At 40.1% G+C, this 18,227-nt stretch overlaps 1 protein-coding gene across 1 annotated transcript in view; it reads left to right on the top strand.

Annotated features, from left to right (window-relative positions):
• PAN2 (poly(A) specific ribonuclease subunit PAN2) overlaps positions 1-18,227 on the top strand; it is a 38,647-nt gene that overhangs the window by 1,222 nt on the left and 19,198 nt on the right. The window contains exons 2-13 of the mRNA XM_083353425.1: positions 2,433-2,715; positions 3,175-3,344; positions 5,668-5,788; positions 6,773-6,850; positions 6,937-7,204; positions 7,382-7,724; positions 7,896-7,992; positions 10,110-10,229; positions 10,693-10,812; positions 10,911-11,039; positions 15,401-15,600; positions 15,927-16,069. Of these exons, the coding sequence (XP_083209551.1) occupies positions 2,446-2,715; positions 3,175-3,344; positions 5,668-5,788; positions 6,773-6,850; positions 6,937-7,204; positions 7,382-7,724; positions 7,896-7,992; positions 10,110-10,229; positions 10,693-10,812; positions 10,911-11,039; positions 15,401-15,600; positions 15,927-16,069 (2,059 nt within the window). The 5' untranslated portion in view covers positions 2,433-2,445. The remainder of the gene's footprint in view (positions 1-2,432; positions 2,716-3,174; positions 3,345-5,667; positions 5,789-6,772; positions 6,851-6,936; positions 7,205-7,381; positions 7,725-7,895; positions 7,993-10,109; positions 10,230-10,692; positions 10,813-10,910; positions 11,040-15,400; positions 15,601-15,926; positions 16,070-18,227) is intronic.

Below are 18,227 nucleotides of genomic sequence, written 5' to 3'. Positions count from 1 at the left end.
CAAGTGGTGCATCCCCATTGGGGCCCAGGTAAATTAGCAGAGCCAGGTCTTCAGGCTCTTTTGGAAAGCCAGAAGGGAGGGTATGGATTGCATCTTCGGGAGTGGGGGGGGGTACGTCGTTCCAAAGCGCAGGCACTATGGCAGAAAAGACTCTTCTGGGCTCTGTCAGCTGAAAATCTTTGGCCAATGGAGCCTGCAACATGCCTTTTCTGCCGGCATGCCTCAGATAATCTGGACTCATGCCATGAGCTTTAAAGGTGATAACCAACACCTTGAATTGTACCTAGAAGCAAAGTAGTAGCCAATGTAACATGGGCCAACCTATGGGCCTCCAAGAACTAGCCATGCTGCCCCATTCTGCACTAGTTGTAGTTCCTGAATATTCTTCAAAGATAGCTCTGTGTAGAGCGCATTGCAATAGTCCGGGCATGAGAAGATCAGGACCTGAATGACTGAGCCTTTTTTTTAGTGTGGTTTTTCTCAAAAATACTGGGGGAAGATGTGTCAAGACTGCAATTCCCCAATTCCAGTTAGTATAACAATTTATAACTTTGTCATGAATTTGGGAATTTTGATTCTGTGTCAGAGAGCTGAAGATAGGTTAGCATAGAACACTTCCTTAAGGAAGGACTTGGTTCTGCTTAATTGTGAGATATGCATGTTTAATTAGAAGTAAATCTCACAGAGTACAACTTAAGAGGTACTCCCAGAAACAGACTTGGTACAGCACAACTTTATTTTTGTTTCCAGCATATCTCAGTTTCTTCAGCAGCAATCATTGCACACTTAATACATTTAGGCTACACATTTTAGTATTAGAGAAATTTTATTATGTTTTTTCCCCTAGGCTTTGCTTCTGATTTAGTTTCTAGTTGAAAAACGGACAACATATTTGATCCAATTTTGCTTCATATTGTAGTGCTAGGACAAACCAGAGTTTAGGACAGACAGCATTTGTGAAATCTTTGATAGCTGAATATTACTTTTTTCCAAGTTAAAGCTGGATGCATAATCCACTATTATGCACCTACAAGTTGAGTTTTGGATCATAAATAATTTATTAATAATTTATTATTATTTGGTGTGGTGATTAAGGTGCTGGCCTAGAAACAAGACTTTCTAGTCCCATCTTGGGCATGAAAACCAGTTGGGTGACTTTGGGCCAGTCACTCTCCACCCAATCTATCTCATACAGTTGTTTTTGTGGGGAAAATAGGAAGAAATATTAGGTATATTTGACACCTTGAGTTTATAAATAACTCAAGGTGTCAAATATACCTAATATTTCTTCCTTTGTTCCCCACAAAAACAACCGTATGAGATAGATTGGGTGGAGAGTGATGTGAGAAAAATCTAATAATAACGGATATCATTCTATTTAATGCCTTTATGTTTTTGATCTGACAATGCCTCTTGCCTGGAAACAGCACCATTACAATAATTGAAGTCCAGCTACAGCAGGCATCCTTCTCGGGATGCTATAACTTTGTAGAGGGAAATTGAATTATTCATACTGGCTATACTTTTTTAATTCCATTTTTAATGACTATAGTAAACCTTGAATTCAGCAATAAATATATGCTGAGTCTTTATCTTTATCTAATTGTTCAGTTAAAAAGTGTTTATGTAATTACGCAGGAAATAGTTGTACAGCAATATACAGTATAGTCATAGAAAGCATGAGAATAAACGAGACAAGGGGAAAAAAACAATGCTTCTGGAATTGTTTCCAACCCCTCAATAATAGCTTGGATATAGGTCACGTGACCAAGAGGGGAGCTTAGAATGGAGTAGCCAGCAACATTCTAATGCACTGTCCAACTGCCTCCACCATAAGGCTACATTGGGGGGGGGGGAAATAGGCCTTTTTGTTGTCCACAGCCACTAATCCATAATTTGCTCAAATTTGTCTTTCTTTTGCTGGCTTCTCTCTTCCCTTCCTTTCCTCCACACATTCTGTTTAGTTTAGGGAGAACTACCTTGCTTTTGGAAAAATCAGCCTTTTTACATAACTTCTTTCCAGTATTCTGTTGGGTTAAAATTGCATGTTAATCATAATTTATTCCTTTATTGGGCATTATTGTGTACAGTCCTTTGCCTCGCTTTCTCTCTACATTGTGACCTCTGAGTGTAACATTTGAACATGAGCAATTTTCTCTTGATTAAAAATGGAATGCATTTGTATTGTAGGTATTCTCTACCTACCTGCTTTTCTAAAGACTTTGTCATGGTTCCGCTGAACCATGAACTATTGACAGTTAGGATAACCAGGTTGCTTGATGCACTTACATAACTCAGTTGATTTCATCTTACACTTTGGTTCACATTTAGGACTAAAAGAAGAGCTTATTGTACTCATTAAGTGAATATTTCTATCATATTTATACTACCTAGGAAATTAAGGATTGTATTTTTTTTCCTCCGCTATACAGATAAACGCCCACCATGAATTTTGAAGGTCTTGATCCAGCCCTTGCAGAGTACGTTCCTTCCCTACATCCTGCCCTAGATCCCCACCTCAACCCAAGCCTGTTACAGAATGTGGAGCTGGATCCAGAAGGAGTCCCTCTGGAAGGCATCACTGTGCCTGACTCAGTGCATATCATGGAGGGCATGTATTCCGAACTCCACACCGTTGTCTCAGAAGTGGGTGTACCTGTTTCTTTCTCCCACTTTGATCTACATGAAGAAATGCTCTGGGTTGGAAACCACGGAGTAAGTAGGGTTGTTGTTTTTTTGTTTATGTGCCAGGTTTGATTAAAATTGTATGTTTGTACTAGGCCACACTCTGAGGAAGGATGGACTTCAAACTAACTTTGTGGCCATGATGGATGATTTTAGGGAAAAGATGGGATATGAGCTTTGAAAATGAAACAGATGAATTTGTTTCTAACCCAGTTATTTTGTGATCTCACTAGATTTGACCAAACAGTAACACCTATGTTAGCCAAAGGAAAAACAAAGTAAGGTTGGTTGATGTAGCAGACAGTATTACATAGTTGAGCGGGTGAAAGAAACAGAAGATTTCATGAGAATAAAAATAAACTGGCCCTTTGAGAAGACTGTTAATTGATCACATTTTGGGTTTCTTTTTCAAGTCTCTCTCATTGTAGTCTCTGCACGTTCAGCCCAGTGTTGGAACAAGGTTGATTGACTTGCCTCTCTCTGTTTTAGGGTCATGCCACTTCTTTCTTTGGTCCAGCCCTGGAACGATATTCCTCCTTCCAGGTACACAGCAATGATGACATTCGACAGATCCAGAGCCTGGAAAATGGTGTGTTCTTTCTGACCAAAAACAACCTAAAATACATGTCAAGAGGTGGGCTCATAATCTTTGATTACCTGTAAGTACCTTCTATTTATGGGAGTTCTTAGATGACTGCAAAAGATATGTATCGTTTCTTTTAGCCTTTTGTTTATATTCTGCTTCCTACAAAATCTTAAATGTAATTCTTAGAACCCTCCAAAACGTCTTGCTGAATGTGCCATTCCAGAGGGTAGTGTGGCAGTTCTTGGAAGTGAATGGTGCACACGAAAAAATGGTTTGAGATTTTGTAAATGTATTTATCATATATTTATTATTGCAACTTAAAAGTACTGTTATATTTCCAGAGACACTGAGCAGCTTGTAGTATTATAAGATTAAAAACAAAAGTGACTATATAATCACTTTCAAAGAATTCGTGGATATTTAACAATGCACTCACAGCTATTTCTTAAGATTGTCTGCTACAATAAAAAATAATTTAAAGGAGAAGGTAGAAGACGTAGAATAGGATACAGCATAATCAGGCTATTTTGGATATGGCTTTCAAAATGATAGGCTACAAAAATGATGCTAACAAACAGGCTGATGTTTTTAATAGCTAGAAGAGACAAGCAAATAATAAATCTAAAGAATGTCTTGAATGTGTGGATTTCAACTCAGAAAAGCGACTTGGACAAGTTTTTTAGAGAATGAAAAGAAATCAGCTTTAGGGACATTACTTAAAAGGAATGAATATCAAGATTTTTAAAAGCAAGACAATGATAAAGTTGGTTTATTTAATCAAGGTGAAATATTTTTTCTTTAAGTTGCTTTTAACGGTTTTTTCCTTGACCAGGAATAAATGATGAGGCTTTAACAATCTGTGTGTAGATAAGATATGGGAAAAATAATTTTTGTTTCATGTTTAGAGAAAGTGATAAAAAGGCAAGTGCTTAACTTGTGACAGAATTTCTGAGAGAAGATAAAGAGTAAATGATTAAAAAATTAATATGTGGGATATTATTTGAAGGGATTAAATATCAAAATTTTCAATACATTGTTTCTGGTAGTTCTTAATGGAATTTTTGTTGACTAAAATTGAATGATGAGACTTTAAAGATTTGTTTGCAGATATAAGATAAGGAAAGAAGAGATTTTTTGGCTATATTTTTAGAGAAAGTGATAAATTATTGTGTAAAGAAAAGGAAAAGAATATGAAATTGATTTATTTGTTTAAGGTTTATACACACACACACACACACATAAATTCTGTTAACTCTTAATGCAGTTTTGCTGATTAAAATTGAATGATGAGTATTATTTCTGATAGATAAATGAAATATAGAATGAAGATAGTTTTGGTTGAAAAATTGTTATATTCTTCTTAGCATTTATTTTTTACTTGTGTGTTTTTAAAGTTCAATAAAAATTATTATTAAAAATAGATAATTTAGGCACTCAATCATGATGTTGGTCTTCCTTGAAATTGCATGTCCTTAGGTTAAGACATATTCTGGAATTCTCCCAACAATTTTTGTCCTAGTCACAATCCTCTTTTTGTTCAGAACTCATCCATTTATGGAGTTCAGCCTATAGTACACCATTTTAAATATATTGTTAAAATAGTAAAATATAGTAAAGGTCTACATTGAATTATGATAATGAAGTGAAACAGGAATTAAGTATATTTCCATGATTAAATTAACCAAACATAGCAAAACATAAATGATCCACATTTATTTATTTATATTTCATATTTCTTAACTGTCCTCTGTAGACTTTGGGTTGTGTAGATATGGTAAGTATAAATGTCTTTGTGAAATCACTTCCATCTGTTTAGCTTCTCATTGAATCTGGATTGCATAATAGCATAATATGGAGTCTTTTTAAAGCAAAAGATTTTTCAAATGTAAAGAACAACTTTCTATCAGGAAGTTGCCTTTCTTTCCAGTTAGATATGATTATCCTCTTTGGTAAGCCCCAAATTGGATAAAGCCAAAACTTTTTTGTAAGACAACAGGATTCCATATTTTAGGAATCATGTGGTTTATCACGCAAAGGTTGAATGGGGATTTTATTGCAGAAAAAGGTTGTTCATTGCTGACTGATGGGAAACACAGAATCTCAGAAGCACGATGTGGCTTTTTCATTTTACACTTCTGGTGCATTACCTAGCAGATTATTGCCTATTTGAAAAAAAAATCCCACAGAAACTGCAGAAGAAAGCTTAGATTTCACAGCCGGTCTTTTCTCAGGAAGAATAAGGGACAGCGTCAATATCTGTGATGATGACCACAGGGTGGTGGTTTTTTTTGTGATGTAACATTGTCTGTATTTACTTAAAAAGGTATAAGAAAACCATGTGTGAATGGAAGATATCAATCAGATCTGGCCTCAACTGTTCCCTTTTTCTCCTGAAGCATGGATGAAAGTGAGGACATGCACAGCCTTTTACTGACTGATCCTGGCACTTTGCTTGTTGGAGGCCTAACCAGCCACGTGATTGAAATAGACCTCAACACAGTGCAGGAAACTCAGAAGGTACAGCCTGGCTTAGAACACACCTGCTGTTTTATTGTGGAACAGATCCTAACAATCTCAGACTGCTGCACAGGGTGGGTTGGTTAAAGGCAGATATCTGGTGAAAGCAAGACTAGTTTCTACTGAAATGTCACTTTGTCTCAGTCCTATAAACAAACTGTGAGTCTAAAGCAGAAGAGATACCGCTTGGCTCATGTTAAGAGAGATAATGAATTGAGAGATATTGTTCCCTCCCTGTAATGATTTTTCAGGCAGTACAGGTAGTCCTCAACTTCCAAGAAGTTCGTTTAGTGACTGTTCAAAGTTACAGCGGCACTGAAAAAAAATGACATGACAGTTTTTCACACTTGCGACCCTTGCAGCATCACCGTGGCCACGTGATCAAAATTGGCAACTGACTCATCATTTATGACCATTGCTGTGTCCCAAGGTCATGGGATCACCTTTTGCTACCTTCTGACAAGCAATGTCAATAGGGAAGCCAGATTCACTTAGCAACTGGGTTACTAAGTCATCAACCGCGGTGATTGACTTAACAGCTGTGGCAAGAAATGTCGCAAAATGGTACAAAACTCACTTAACAAATGTCTCACTTAACAACAGAAATGTTGGGCTCAGTTGTGGTTGTAAGTCGAGGATTACCTATACTGTTTTTTATTATGGCCAATATGAAATGATACTTATGCTCTCTCCCCCAGAGAAGTACCATTGAAATAAAAAATATTTATTATTATTTATTATCTTCTCACCAGAATTTTGGATATGTTAAATTAAAATACATATTTCAAAACAAACTTGTCTGTGTTACGAATGTTAAGAATAAGATCATAATACAAAATCATAATACAAATATGAATAGAAGAAAAAAGGGGCCACGCTGGTAATGTAGCAACACGTTTTGGTTAAAAAAGGAACAACAGCTTAAATTTTCCCTGTCCAGGTTTTTTTAACTCCAGCTTTTATCTGTATCCATATCCATTTTAGTACTCGGTGGAAATTCCTGGAGTTACAATTATGAGACAGTCGAATCGTTTCTTCTTTTGTGGTCACACATCAGGAAAGGTAATACTAACCTCCTTATTTCAACCTCTTGGCTTCCGGGAGCTTTAAGCAGCTCTCATATAATATATCTCAGGCTTTTACATTAGGTTTCCCTGCGTGATCTCCGCACTTTTGCCGTAGAACATGAGTTTGATGCCTACTCAGGCAGTTTGTCCGATTTTGACGTCCATGGCAATCTGTTGGTGACATGTGGCTTCTCCAGTCGAATGAATGGCCTAGCTTGTGATCGTTTCCTCAAGGTGTACGACTTACGCATGTTGCGAGCCATTACACCTCTGCAGGTCCATATCGATCCTTTGTTTCTGAAGTTTATTCCTACCTACACATCTCGCCTGGCCATCATCTCTCAGACAGGCAAGTAGCCAGCTGAATTGTCCTCTGATCTGAAACTTTGATTTTTATTGCGCTGGAACTTTGGAATGCAATTTCATCAAACTCTAACCCTAGATTAGAAAGTAAATGAAGTCATGCTGGGAATGTTATGTTAAAGATCTAGAGACAATTCATTTCTTCTTTTGCTTTCTGTTCTAGGTCAGTGTCAGTTCTGTGAACCTACTGGATTAGCCAATCCTGCTGACATATTTCATGTTAATACAGTGGGACAGCTAATAATGAGCTTTGATGTGTCATCCAGCAAACAAGCTATGGTTTTTGGAGACTCAGAAGGCTGTGTCCACTTATGGGCTGATTCACCTGAGATCACCTTCAATGCCTACTCCCGGGAAACCGACTTTGCCTTACCTTGTATTGTGGACACCTTGCCCCACCTTGACTGGAACCAAGATCTCATGCCCTTGTCACTTATACCTGTACCTCTGACCACTGAGTCGTTGCTGTCTGATTGGCCTGCAGCCAATTCTATCCCTGCACCCAGGTACTTCTTCAACCTAGGAGTGGTAAGAAGAGGATAGAAGTTGTTGGAAAGTAACATCATTTGAGATGGGGAATTTGGTGGTATCCTCCTCCTCACTATTTGGGCAGCCTAGCTTTAAAAGGAGTGATTACAGAGATTTTAAAAATGATTAAATGATTGCCTATTTTGCAGACGAGCTCCACCTGTTGATCCAGATATCCTTCGGACCATGAAGAAAGTTGGCTTCATTGGCTATGCTCCAAACCCCAGGACCAAGCTCCGGAATCAGGTAGCCAATTTGAAACCTGCCCGTTTTATGTGGGGGCTGTGTAGTATTAATGACTGCCTTATAAGATCATGCTATTTGTAGTTAGGAGGGGAATCCTACAAATACTACTGAATTATTATTTTTTTATTTTTTTAATAAAGTTTTTATTAGTTTTTCTCTTACATAGATATATTAATTTTTCAACCAGCGTACTGTTTGGATTCAAAAGCGCTAATACATAGTCAATTCCTAATTCCTATTCCTTGTTTCTTTCTTCTAGCCCAATGATGGGGAACCTTTTAGAGACCAAGTGCCCAAACTGCAACCTAAAGCTCACTTATGTATTGTTGGGTGCCGGGTGGGCGTGGCCCATTGGGTGGCTGTGGCCAGTTGGATGGCTGTGGCCAATTGGGTGGGCGTGGCTGCAGTGGTAATGGAAGACTGGGTGAGACTAAAAAGTTCAATCAATTCCAACTTTGCGAGATCTTTTTTTTTTCCTTGCGAGAAATTGAAATTGGTTGATTTATTGAACCTTTTTTTTTGCACACACTGGCGGAGGCCTAAAGCAAAAAGGTTTTATAACACCCAGCTGAAGGCCTAGAACTGGGGCGACAGTGCATGTGCCCACAGAGAGGGCTCTGCGTGGCACCTGCGGCACGCGTGCCATAGGTTCGCCACCACAGCTCTAGCCATTTGTAGAATGACTCCCAGATTTAGTAGTATTCTGTTTCTTCTTTATCTTTCAATCTCATCTGTCCATCTCTGCCCATTCCAATATTTTTTAAATTATTTCTTCCTCTGGTGGTACTCCTTCATTTTTCCAGCATTGCGCGAAGACTATTCTTGCTGCTGTTGTGACATGTAGAATCAAATAGAAACTTTGTTTATTAATCTTTTCTGGCATTATACCTAATAAAAAAAGTTCAGGTTTAAATTCCACATGTTCTCCCAAGATTTTTTCTAACCAAGCATGTACGGTATCTTTTTCCAATAAGCCTTTGCTTTACCACATGTCCACCAAATATGATAATACGTGCCTGAGTTATGTTTACATTTCCAGCATGTATCTGACATATTTTAAACATTTTTGCTAATCTTGCTGGTGGCAAGTGCCATCTATAAAACATTTTATATAGAATTTCTTTATACGAAGTTGACATTGTCAATTTATAATTTCTCTCCTATGATTTTTGCCATTTTTCTAGTTCTAAATTATAACAAAAAAATTTCACCCACCTTGCCATTGTTTCTTTAACTTGTTCACTTTCCATCTCCAAAATTAACAAAAAATTATACATTTTCTTAATTTCTCATCAGAAGTTAACAATATCTTATCAAATACAGTTTGTTCTTTATAAAACCCATACAGTTTCATGTCTTTTTCGTATCTGTTTTGCATCAGTAGATGTGCCCATCACGACAGGTTGTGATACCCTGATTTTCCAATTCTTGTCTCGATTTTAAATTCCCACCAGTATTTAGAATATCTCTATACGTCCAAACTTTTCCAAATTCTGCCAAGTTTGGATTTAGAAAAGCTTCCATCATTGATAGCCACCCTGGAATTTTTACATATATTTTAGTTTTAATTTTTCCCATACTGCTAACAAAGCATTTCTTATATAGTGATTTTGGAAATACTTATGAATTTTATTTTTCCCATGCCATAAAAAAGCGTGCCATCCCAATTGTAAATCGTGTCCCTCCAAATATAACAACCTTTTATTTCTCAGAGTTATCCACTCTTTCACCCATGTTAATACAGATGGTTGATAGTACAAAGCCCACTCGGGTAGGCCAAAACCTCCTTAGATTAATGCTCTCAGGTTCCCATGCCATGGGCCAGAGTGGCTTAGGTTGCTGAGAATTAGGAATCCGAGTTGGCTGGAGCGTAAAGATCTTTATCTCTGCTTGAGTCTGGAGTTAACATTACTGCAAAAGGCGTGGCACCGATGTGTGATTTAGTACCAGATGGAAGGAAAAAGAATCAGCACAGGGATTTGGGAGTTGAAGGGTTTGTTACTTTCAACTATATCTCATTGTTTTGTGTATCTGCTTTGTTTTGGTGTTGCAAAACGCAAAATAGGAAAAGAGATAAGCGGGCAAACTGAAAATGAGCCTGTTCCTGTTTACTACAGATTCCCTACCGATTAAAGGAGCTCGACCGTGAATTTGATCATTTCAGTCAAGTCCCTGAATCCCCCATTGGAAGAGAGGAGGAGCCACGGATTTACATGGTGGCAAAGAAATACAGGAAGGTGCGTTTTTAAGTTGCTGCTCAGAGTCTTCCTCCTTTTTTCTTTAAAGAAAGTTTTAATGTACTCAAGGGAGCAAAGGTAGGGGGGGGGGAAATACCTGTCTTTTACACCATACCTTATAAGTTTCAATCCCGTCTGGAAACAAATTCTTCTCAGCCTCCTCAAGTTAGATTGTCACTAATTTTTAGCTGGGTGTGTGTGTATAAGAAAAGTGAATGTTGAAATTGAGATTACTTAGGTATTGTCACAAGTATAATTATGACCTGAGAATCTTCCCGAATTAGGCTCTGAAGAATCAAGCATTTGCACAAGGCACTCTAGGGAAGTTTATATGAAAGAGAAATTGTGGTGTGGAAGGCCTCTGACTTACAGCATGCTGATTCGCTAAATTACCACACGTGCACCGTCCTTATGGATTTGTATGATTGTCACACCAGAATGTTTTTTGGCTCGTCTTATTTAGGTCACGATAAAATATTCCAAGCTGGGCCTAGAAGATTTTGACTTCAAACATTATAATAAGACACTTTTCGGTGGTCTTGAACCCCACATTCCAAATGCTTACTGCAATTGCATGATACAGGTAAGCACAGTGTTGTTTCTTTTTTGTGTGTGACATGCCTATGCAATATTCCCCTTCCTCCTATAATTCTGTGTTGTTTATCCATCATATCTTTGTAGGTTCTTTATTTCTTAGAGCCTGTGCGCTGTTTGGTCCAGAATCATTTATGCCAGAAGGAGTTCTGCCTCAGCTGTGAGCTGGGTTTTTTGTTCCATATGCTGGATTTGTCCAGGGGAGACCCTTGTCAGGTAAAGATAAACAGGTCTTCATGTTCATCAGATCCTTGTGAGATAGTGGAAAGGCAAACAGAACCTTTGGGATTTTGGCCGGGTTGAGCTGGAGCCTGTTCTTCCCCATCCAAATCCGTACCGCTTCCAGCCAACGGGACATCACATCGAGGGCATCGCTGGGTTGGTTCAGGGTGGAGATAAAAAGCTGGGTATCATCAGCATATTGATGATACCTCACCCCGAAACCACGGATGATATCACCCAGCGGCTTCATATAGATGTTGAACAGGAGGGGCGAGAGTACCGACCCCTGAGGCACCCCACAACTAAGGGACCTAGGGGTTGACCTCTGCCCTCCTGCCAATACCGTCTGCGAACGGCCCGAGAGGTAGGAGGAGAACCACTGTAAAACGGTGCCTCCCACTCCCAATCCCTCAAGACGTCGCAGCAAGATACCATGGTCGATGGTATCAAAAGCTGCTGAGAGGTCTAAAAGGACCAGGACAGAGGAATAACCCCTGTCTCGGGCCCGCCAGAGATCATCCACCAGCGCGACCAATGCCGTCTCTGTGCTGTACCCGGCCTGAAACCCGATTGGTATGGCTCCAGATACTCAGTTTCCTCCAGGACCAAAGGGTGCCACCACGCTCTCAACAACCTTCGCAAGGAAGCGAAGGTTGGAGACAGGACGAAAGTTATTTAAAATAGCTGGATCCAAGGCAGGTTTCTTGAGGAGGGGCCTTACCACCGCCTCTTTCAAGGCGGCAGGGAAGCACCCCTCACTCAAGGAAGCATTGATAACTGCCAGGAGCCAGCCTCGTGTAACCTCCCGAGCCGCATAAACCAGCCAGGAGGGACACGGGTCCAACAAACACGTGGTGGCACTTAATTTCCCCATGATCCTGTCCACTTCATCCGGAGTCACAGGATCAAACTCTTCCCAAATATTATCGGCCAAACCCATCGTTTCCCCCTCGTCAGATACTGCCCAGTCAGAGTCCAAGCCAGCCCGAATCTGAGCGATTTTATCCACCAGATACTCACTAAACTCCTCGGTTGTATAAGCTTTCTGGACAAGGATGATGAATGGCCAGAAACCAGGTTTACCAAGTTTAGGACAGACTGTTCATTGGTTGGTTTACACCTATTGATAACTGAATATGATGGGACCACCACTATTTTTTTTATTTTTTTTTAATTTTAATTCCATTTATATCCCGCCCTTCTCTGAAGACTCAGGGCGGCTTACAAGCTTGGCAGTAGGAAGAGTCCATTTCATAGAGGCATAGTGTGTTACAGTAACCCCAGGTGGGAGCTTTCTATCTGGGCGTGGCAATGCTTTGAGATATGTCAAGCAGCAGAGTTACAGGCCAAAATAGGGCTTTAGGATTTCTGTAATACAAACAATGCTAAATGTTAAATTTGTCAAAATGTGAGTTTCAGGTACGGCAGTTGGTTAGAAGAATTATACATCGTTGCTAGGAGACATCTTGATTTTCAACATTGGATTGTTGATATGTTTCCCCCCATGTTTGCCTTTTCCTTTGGTTTGACTTTGCCAGCATTTGCATTTGCCTCTTCGTTTATCTTCAAGCAACAGGATAAAATTTGGGGCTTGTGCTGTTCATAATTTCAGATGTTTTTCTTTCTTTAATCTGATCAGTTTTGTAACTGGCCACTTAGCCCTGTTCTGTGTGCTGTTGCCCTTCTTTTGTTAATTAATTTAGCACAAGAAAATTTACAAGTCTTAAAGCTGTAGGCACACGTGCTCTTCGTGCTTTGTTGTCTTTGGGGCTAAGTATGTTTCTGCAAAGCAGAAAAGGAGTAAGGAACAGTAATTCCAAAACAGTAAAAACATGAAATAAGAAAAATAAACATAGCTAAACCTGGTTTATGCTGTACCATGCATTGTAGCTCTCCGTACCCTTTCTTTCCTTGCAAACCAGCGTTGCTTCCATCACATCCATATACTTCTTCATATGCTGCCCTTTTTTTCTCGAAAGTTTTCTGAAAAGAAGAAGATAAGAGAAATCTACCTTTCACAATGGAGTTGATGCTCTATCCGGGGATAATTTTCTCAGTCTTCCTCTTCTCTGCTCCTTCATTCTTTCTTCATATACCTCCTTCAGCTGCCCTCCTTTCTTCATAATACATCCTTCAGAAGACTGGTGAAGACCTGGATCTTTACCTAAGCATTTGGCAAGGGAGAGTGAGGCACCTGGCTTCTTTCTATTGGGCTGTCGTGCATAAACCATTATTTTTCTTTTATTGGTTTTATTTGTAACTTGTTTGCTTGTTGTGAGTCACCCAGAATTGTTGGAAATCAGGCAGAATGTTAGTGTCAGGACCCACCCCAAACCACGTCTTAGGAAGACAAAATTCTTGGAGTCAAATCTGTTCCAAAAAGAATCTTTACTATGACATGCTTGGTTGTAGGAACGAGACAGGACTTAATATTTCCACGAAGTAAACCCTTATAAAGAGTTCCCGGTTTAACCCCCCTTAATCCCCATTTGGTCAGTCCCCCATCCTTCCTCTCGTATCATCCATCTCGTGGGAAAAAGGAAGTTAGGACCCTTTATGTTTATTGCTGTCTTCCGTGACAAAAGCCAGATGCTAGCCCCCCCTTTTGTTTCCCCAGTTCAAAAGGCTTCTCCTTTCCTTTGAAATGCCTATTGCCGGTTCAATACACATTTATTCTCTTCTCTTCGGGAGATGGCAGAATCCATGGAATAATGTTTGAAACATTCCATTTATGAATATGATATAAATGGATTCTGACAGCTTGATAAATTATATAGTTAACATGTGAAATTAACAACGATTACTTTTTTAGTTGGTGTGGGTGTTTCTATGCATCACGTTCTTCCCAAGAACCCTAGGATGTTAAATGTATCAGCATAGTATACGTGCGGATCCAAGCAGTGTGGTATTTTGTGCTTGGCAGATGGAAATTTTGTCAAATGCATCTAATATTAGTTAGTATGGCAACCAGTGTGCTGATAAGCACTGGGCTGATGGCCAGTTTATGCCACAGTCTTTCAAAATTGATTGTCGGATTTTGTTACTTTGTGATCTTGTCTAATTTTTTGTCTTCTGTTTGTTGTCTTGCACTATTGCCGTATCAGTTATTCGCGCTTTCTTCTTTTCAACCACAGTTAAATCTGGTGCCTTATTAGTCAAGACTTTTTCTGTATTCGGAAACCCTGCAGTATTTTAACGTGCTCATTTTCAACTATTTTTTTGTCTGTACGTTCCCACCAATTTGTCATTCCTGGCTCGTGATAATTTTTACAGATGTTCCAATGAATCATTTTGGCAACTGTGTTTTGTTGTTGTTTATAATCAGTTTGTGTAACCTTTTTGCATGAATCGAGGATATAGCCTACTGTTTCTTCTACGTTGCCTGTTGTGCTCTTTGAATCGTTTGGCACTTTTTCAATTCTGGCCTTGATTTGTACTAGTTTGAACTGCTTGTTTTTGCAGAGCCAAATTCAAGGCTTCGGTGATATTCCAGTTGTAAGCTATTGCCAGGTTTAATCTTTATCCCCTTTCCCCTCACTCTTTTGTGGGAATTGCCTTTGTAGAGTTTTTCTTGCCAGCATTCTCTTCACTTTTTTATCATATGCTTTTGACATTCATGTTTTGTTTTCGTTAAGTTCCAGTTTTTAACTCTCTTCAGTGCTTGTTCTTGGTTATCTTCTATATGATCAACCAGCGCATACTTTTCTTCTTTGTTTGACTTGAAATAAAGCTCTCTGACTCCATTGCTGCGGGGCAGGTATAACCTATCGGTGCCGCTACAGGGATGTCATGAGTCATGAGTTTTCTCGTTTTTCATTCTAAGCCAGGCATGTCAAACTGCCAGTCCACAGGCTGGATGCGTCACGCCAAAATCGCGCCCACCCCATTGCTGGCAATGAGGAAAAAGCCACGATAAGTCGCATGACATCACAAGTTTGACATGCCTGGTCTAAGCTGCCCAATTCAGCTTGTGTCTAGTTTCAGCAGCATATTGCGCAATAGGTATGGCCCAGGTATGGATGCTGTTCCCACTGTTTTAATTTCCCCTTTGGTTAGCTTGGATTTCATGTCCTTTCCACATGATTCGCAATGTAGAGGGTGTCAGGGCAAGCATGCTTACAAGAGAGTGTAGAACAGGGGTCCTCAACCTAGGCAACTTTAAGACTTGTGGACTTCAACTCCCAGAATTCCTCAGCCAGCAAAGGAATTCTGGGAGTTGAAGTCCACAAGTCTTAAAGTTGCCAAGGTTGAGGATCCCTGGTGTAGCGGGTTCTTGAGCGTAGTCTTTCAAGAGCTGACATGGCTTAAGATTGCTTATTATTGTGATACATAATTTTCTCTTCCCTTTCTCTCAGGGGAGTAACTTTCTGCGTGCCTTCCGCACCATCCCAGAAGCGGCTGCTTTGGGATTGATCTTGGCTGATTCAGATGAAGCTACAGGGAAGATGAACTTAGGTCGGTTGATTCAAAGTTGGAACAGATTCATTCTGACCCAGCTCCACCAGGAGACTCAGGAGCAGGAGGGCCCTCAGGCTTACCGGGGCATTGGCAGCAGGTAATAAACCCTCTGCGTGGGACAGCTGTTAACAACAATGTACTTGCCATGTTTGGTCTTCATCTGCTTTTTGTACTTCAGAAAAAGAAAAAAAAACCTTAAGGGTCAGTGTTACATGGAATAATTATTCATTTGAAAGTACAGTCAAGAAAGAAAAATGAGTCATCCGGTGTACTGATGATAGAATATATTCTGCATCTGTTTCTTAAACAACATCTCTAAATTAGGCTGTTGAGGCGTTTCTCAACCTGAGCGACCTGTCTTCCCTGGCCTTGTGCCCCTGAATATCATCACATTCTCTACTGATCTAGTTGTGTTTCTTCTAGCAACTTTGGATCTTCCGGGGACTCCGTCATCGGGCAGCTTTTCAGCTGTGAAGTGGAGAATTGCAGCATGTGCCGCTGTGGCAAAGAGACAGTCCGAGTCTCTTCTACGCTCCTCTTTACTCTTTCTTATCCTGAAAACAATGGTATGGAGTTTCGGAAGTAATGTAATGACAAATGTTGCTGAATGGAACTGGGTTTGTCTTTTCTCGGAACGTGGGACAGCAGATGTGAACTGCTTGAGGTTTTCCAACTTACCTTTTTTTGTGATTCATCATGCCTGAACCCGTATCTTTTAGAGAAAAATTGGATTAAAAGTTTTTAAACTATAATAAAAATATTCCTGGAGCATCAAAGGCAGTTGTTAAAAAAAAGTTATAGGCTATTCTGTCAGGCACAAGACATCAGGAAGCAAGGCGGTTCAAATGACTACAGGTTTATTGCGTGCTACTGCTCTCTACAAGAATCTGAACTTCTAACTGTCAAAAGTAAATTACAATAGATAAGAATCAGTGGAATTCAAAGTGGGTTGGGCTTAGATCTCTTTTGAGCACAAGGGGATTTGAGACTGATGACATGCTTGACCTCTTCCTTTGGGCTGAGCCTGGTCATCTCCTATGTTCACTCATTTCAATAACTCAACTTTATAAATCTTAACATCTCAAACCGCATCTCAGATATTTAGTTGTTGGAATCTGTTTGGTTGGTCCTAATTTAAATGCTGGGTAACAAAAAGGGGACCTTCTGTTATTTAATTTCTGTAGCAGTTTATCTCATGTGCTTTGCCATTTTTACCTTATTACTCAAACCAACCCTGTTGCATTTTATAATGATGCTTTTCATTTTACGTTGAAAAAAATATAAATGGGCTGAAGGAAACATACTAAGTTCATAGGATGACTGAAACAAGAATTTTGGTTTCTCAGTCGTAGGGTTTCTAAAGCATAATACAATAGCCTGATTGAGTGAGCGATTAATTAGATAAAATATGTTTAGCTTGCAGGAGTAATCAAGACTAGTTTGCCCTAATTTAAATAATTTCTACCACACTCATCCATCAAACAGATCCAAGAACTAGCCAGATTGATTAAAAATACTTTGTTTCCCCCAAAGTAAGACCCGGTCTTTGTGTGTGTGTGTGTGTGTGTGTGTGTGTGTGTGTGTGTGTGTGTGTGTGTGAATTTTTTTGCCTTCAAAATAGGCAGTAGGTCTTATTTTCTGGGGATGTCTTATTTTTTTCCTGACATCTGCTTCATCTCCCAGCAGCAGGAGCCTGCATGGCTGCCAGCCCACTTCTGCCGCCTCCGTGAGGCAAAGCAGGTGGCGGAGTGGAGCTGCCCCAAGTGCTCCATAGGTGCCCAAACGCTTTTCACCCAGAAGGACACCGCCAGCTTCGTCTACTTGTGAATGGGGCCCTTAGAAAGTGTTTTACTCCGTCTCCAAGTGCCCCATTTGCAGTCAAACAAAGCTTCCAGTCTCCCGTCATTCCTCCGTCTGGGCGAAACGTGTGGGTGCCTATGGGGTATTTGGAAACTGAGTGCTCCATTTACAAACGCCCCATAGGCACCCAAACACTTTTTGCCCGGACAGAGAAATGACGGAGACTGGAAGCTTCTGCTTGTAAATGGGGTGCTAGGAAACAGGGCTAATCGCTCCATTCCCAAATGCACCATTCACAAGCAGACATTTCTAGCCTCCCTCTGGGCGAAAAGCATGTGGCGCGTCTGGATCGCCTGCCTCCCTGCCTTTGCCTCCGCACTGGACTTACCTGCGCTGCGCCTAGGGGCCGACGGGCTGTGGCTGCTGCCAGACACCATTGGTCCCCATGCGCTCGCCACTGCTTGTGCTGGCCACGTCCACCCCCAGGCTTATTTTTGGGGTAGGGCTTATATTAGGCCCACCCCCCCAAAAAATCAGGCTAGGGCTTATTTTTGGGGCGGGTCTTGTTTTCGGGGAAACACGTTAACATAAGCCACTCTTTCACAGAAACTTTAAAACAATGCAAAAAAGAAGAGGTTTTAAGAAGAATAGGAAAGCAAATCTTAAAAGACTATGTTTTAATGTGATATGCATACATTAATCATCTCAATAACACTGAAGCAATTAATTAACCGTAGGTTGCTTATATTTAAAAAAAAAAAGAATTTGAGAAAAATCAGTTTTCAAACTGCCCTCTTTCCTTCTAGAGCACCCTTAGGCCTCGTGCAGGGATAGATGTGAATTGTCTGTTGTGACTCAGGGCCAGCCTGTGGGTCCGACAGCCGGGTCCGATGTATCGGAGGACTCAGATGTGGGGGAGGAGGG

The sequence above is a fragment of the Vipera ursinii genome, assembly GCF_947247035.1.
Source record: "Vipera ursinii genome assembly, chromosome: 2".
NCBI classification, from domain to species: Eukaryota; Metazoa; Chordata; class Lepidosauria; order Squamata; family Viperidae; genus Vipera; species Vipera ursinii.
This window is presented reverse-complemented; position numbering and strand designations above follow the sequence as displayed.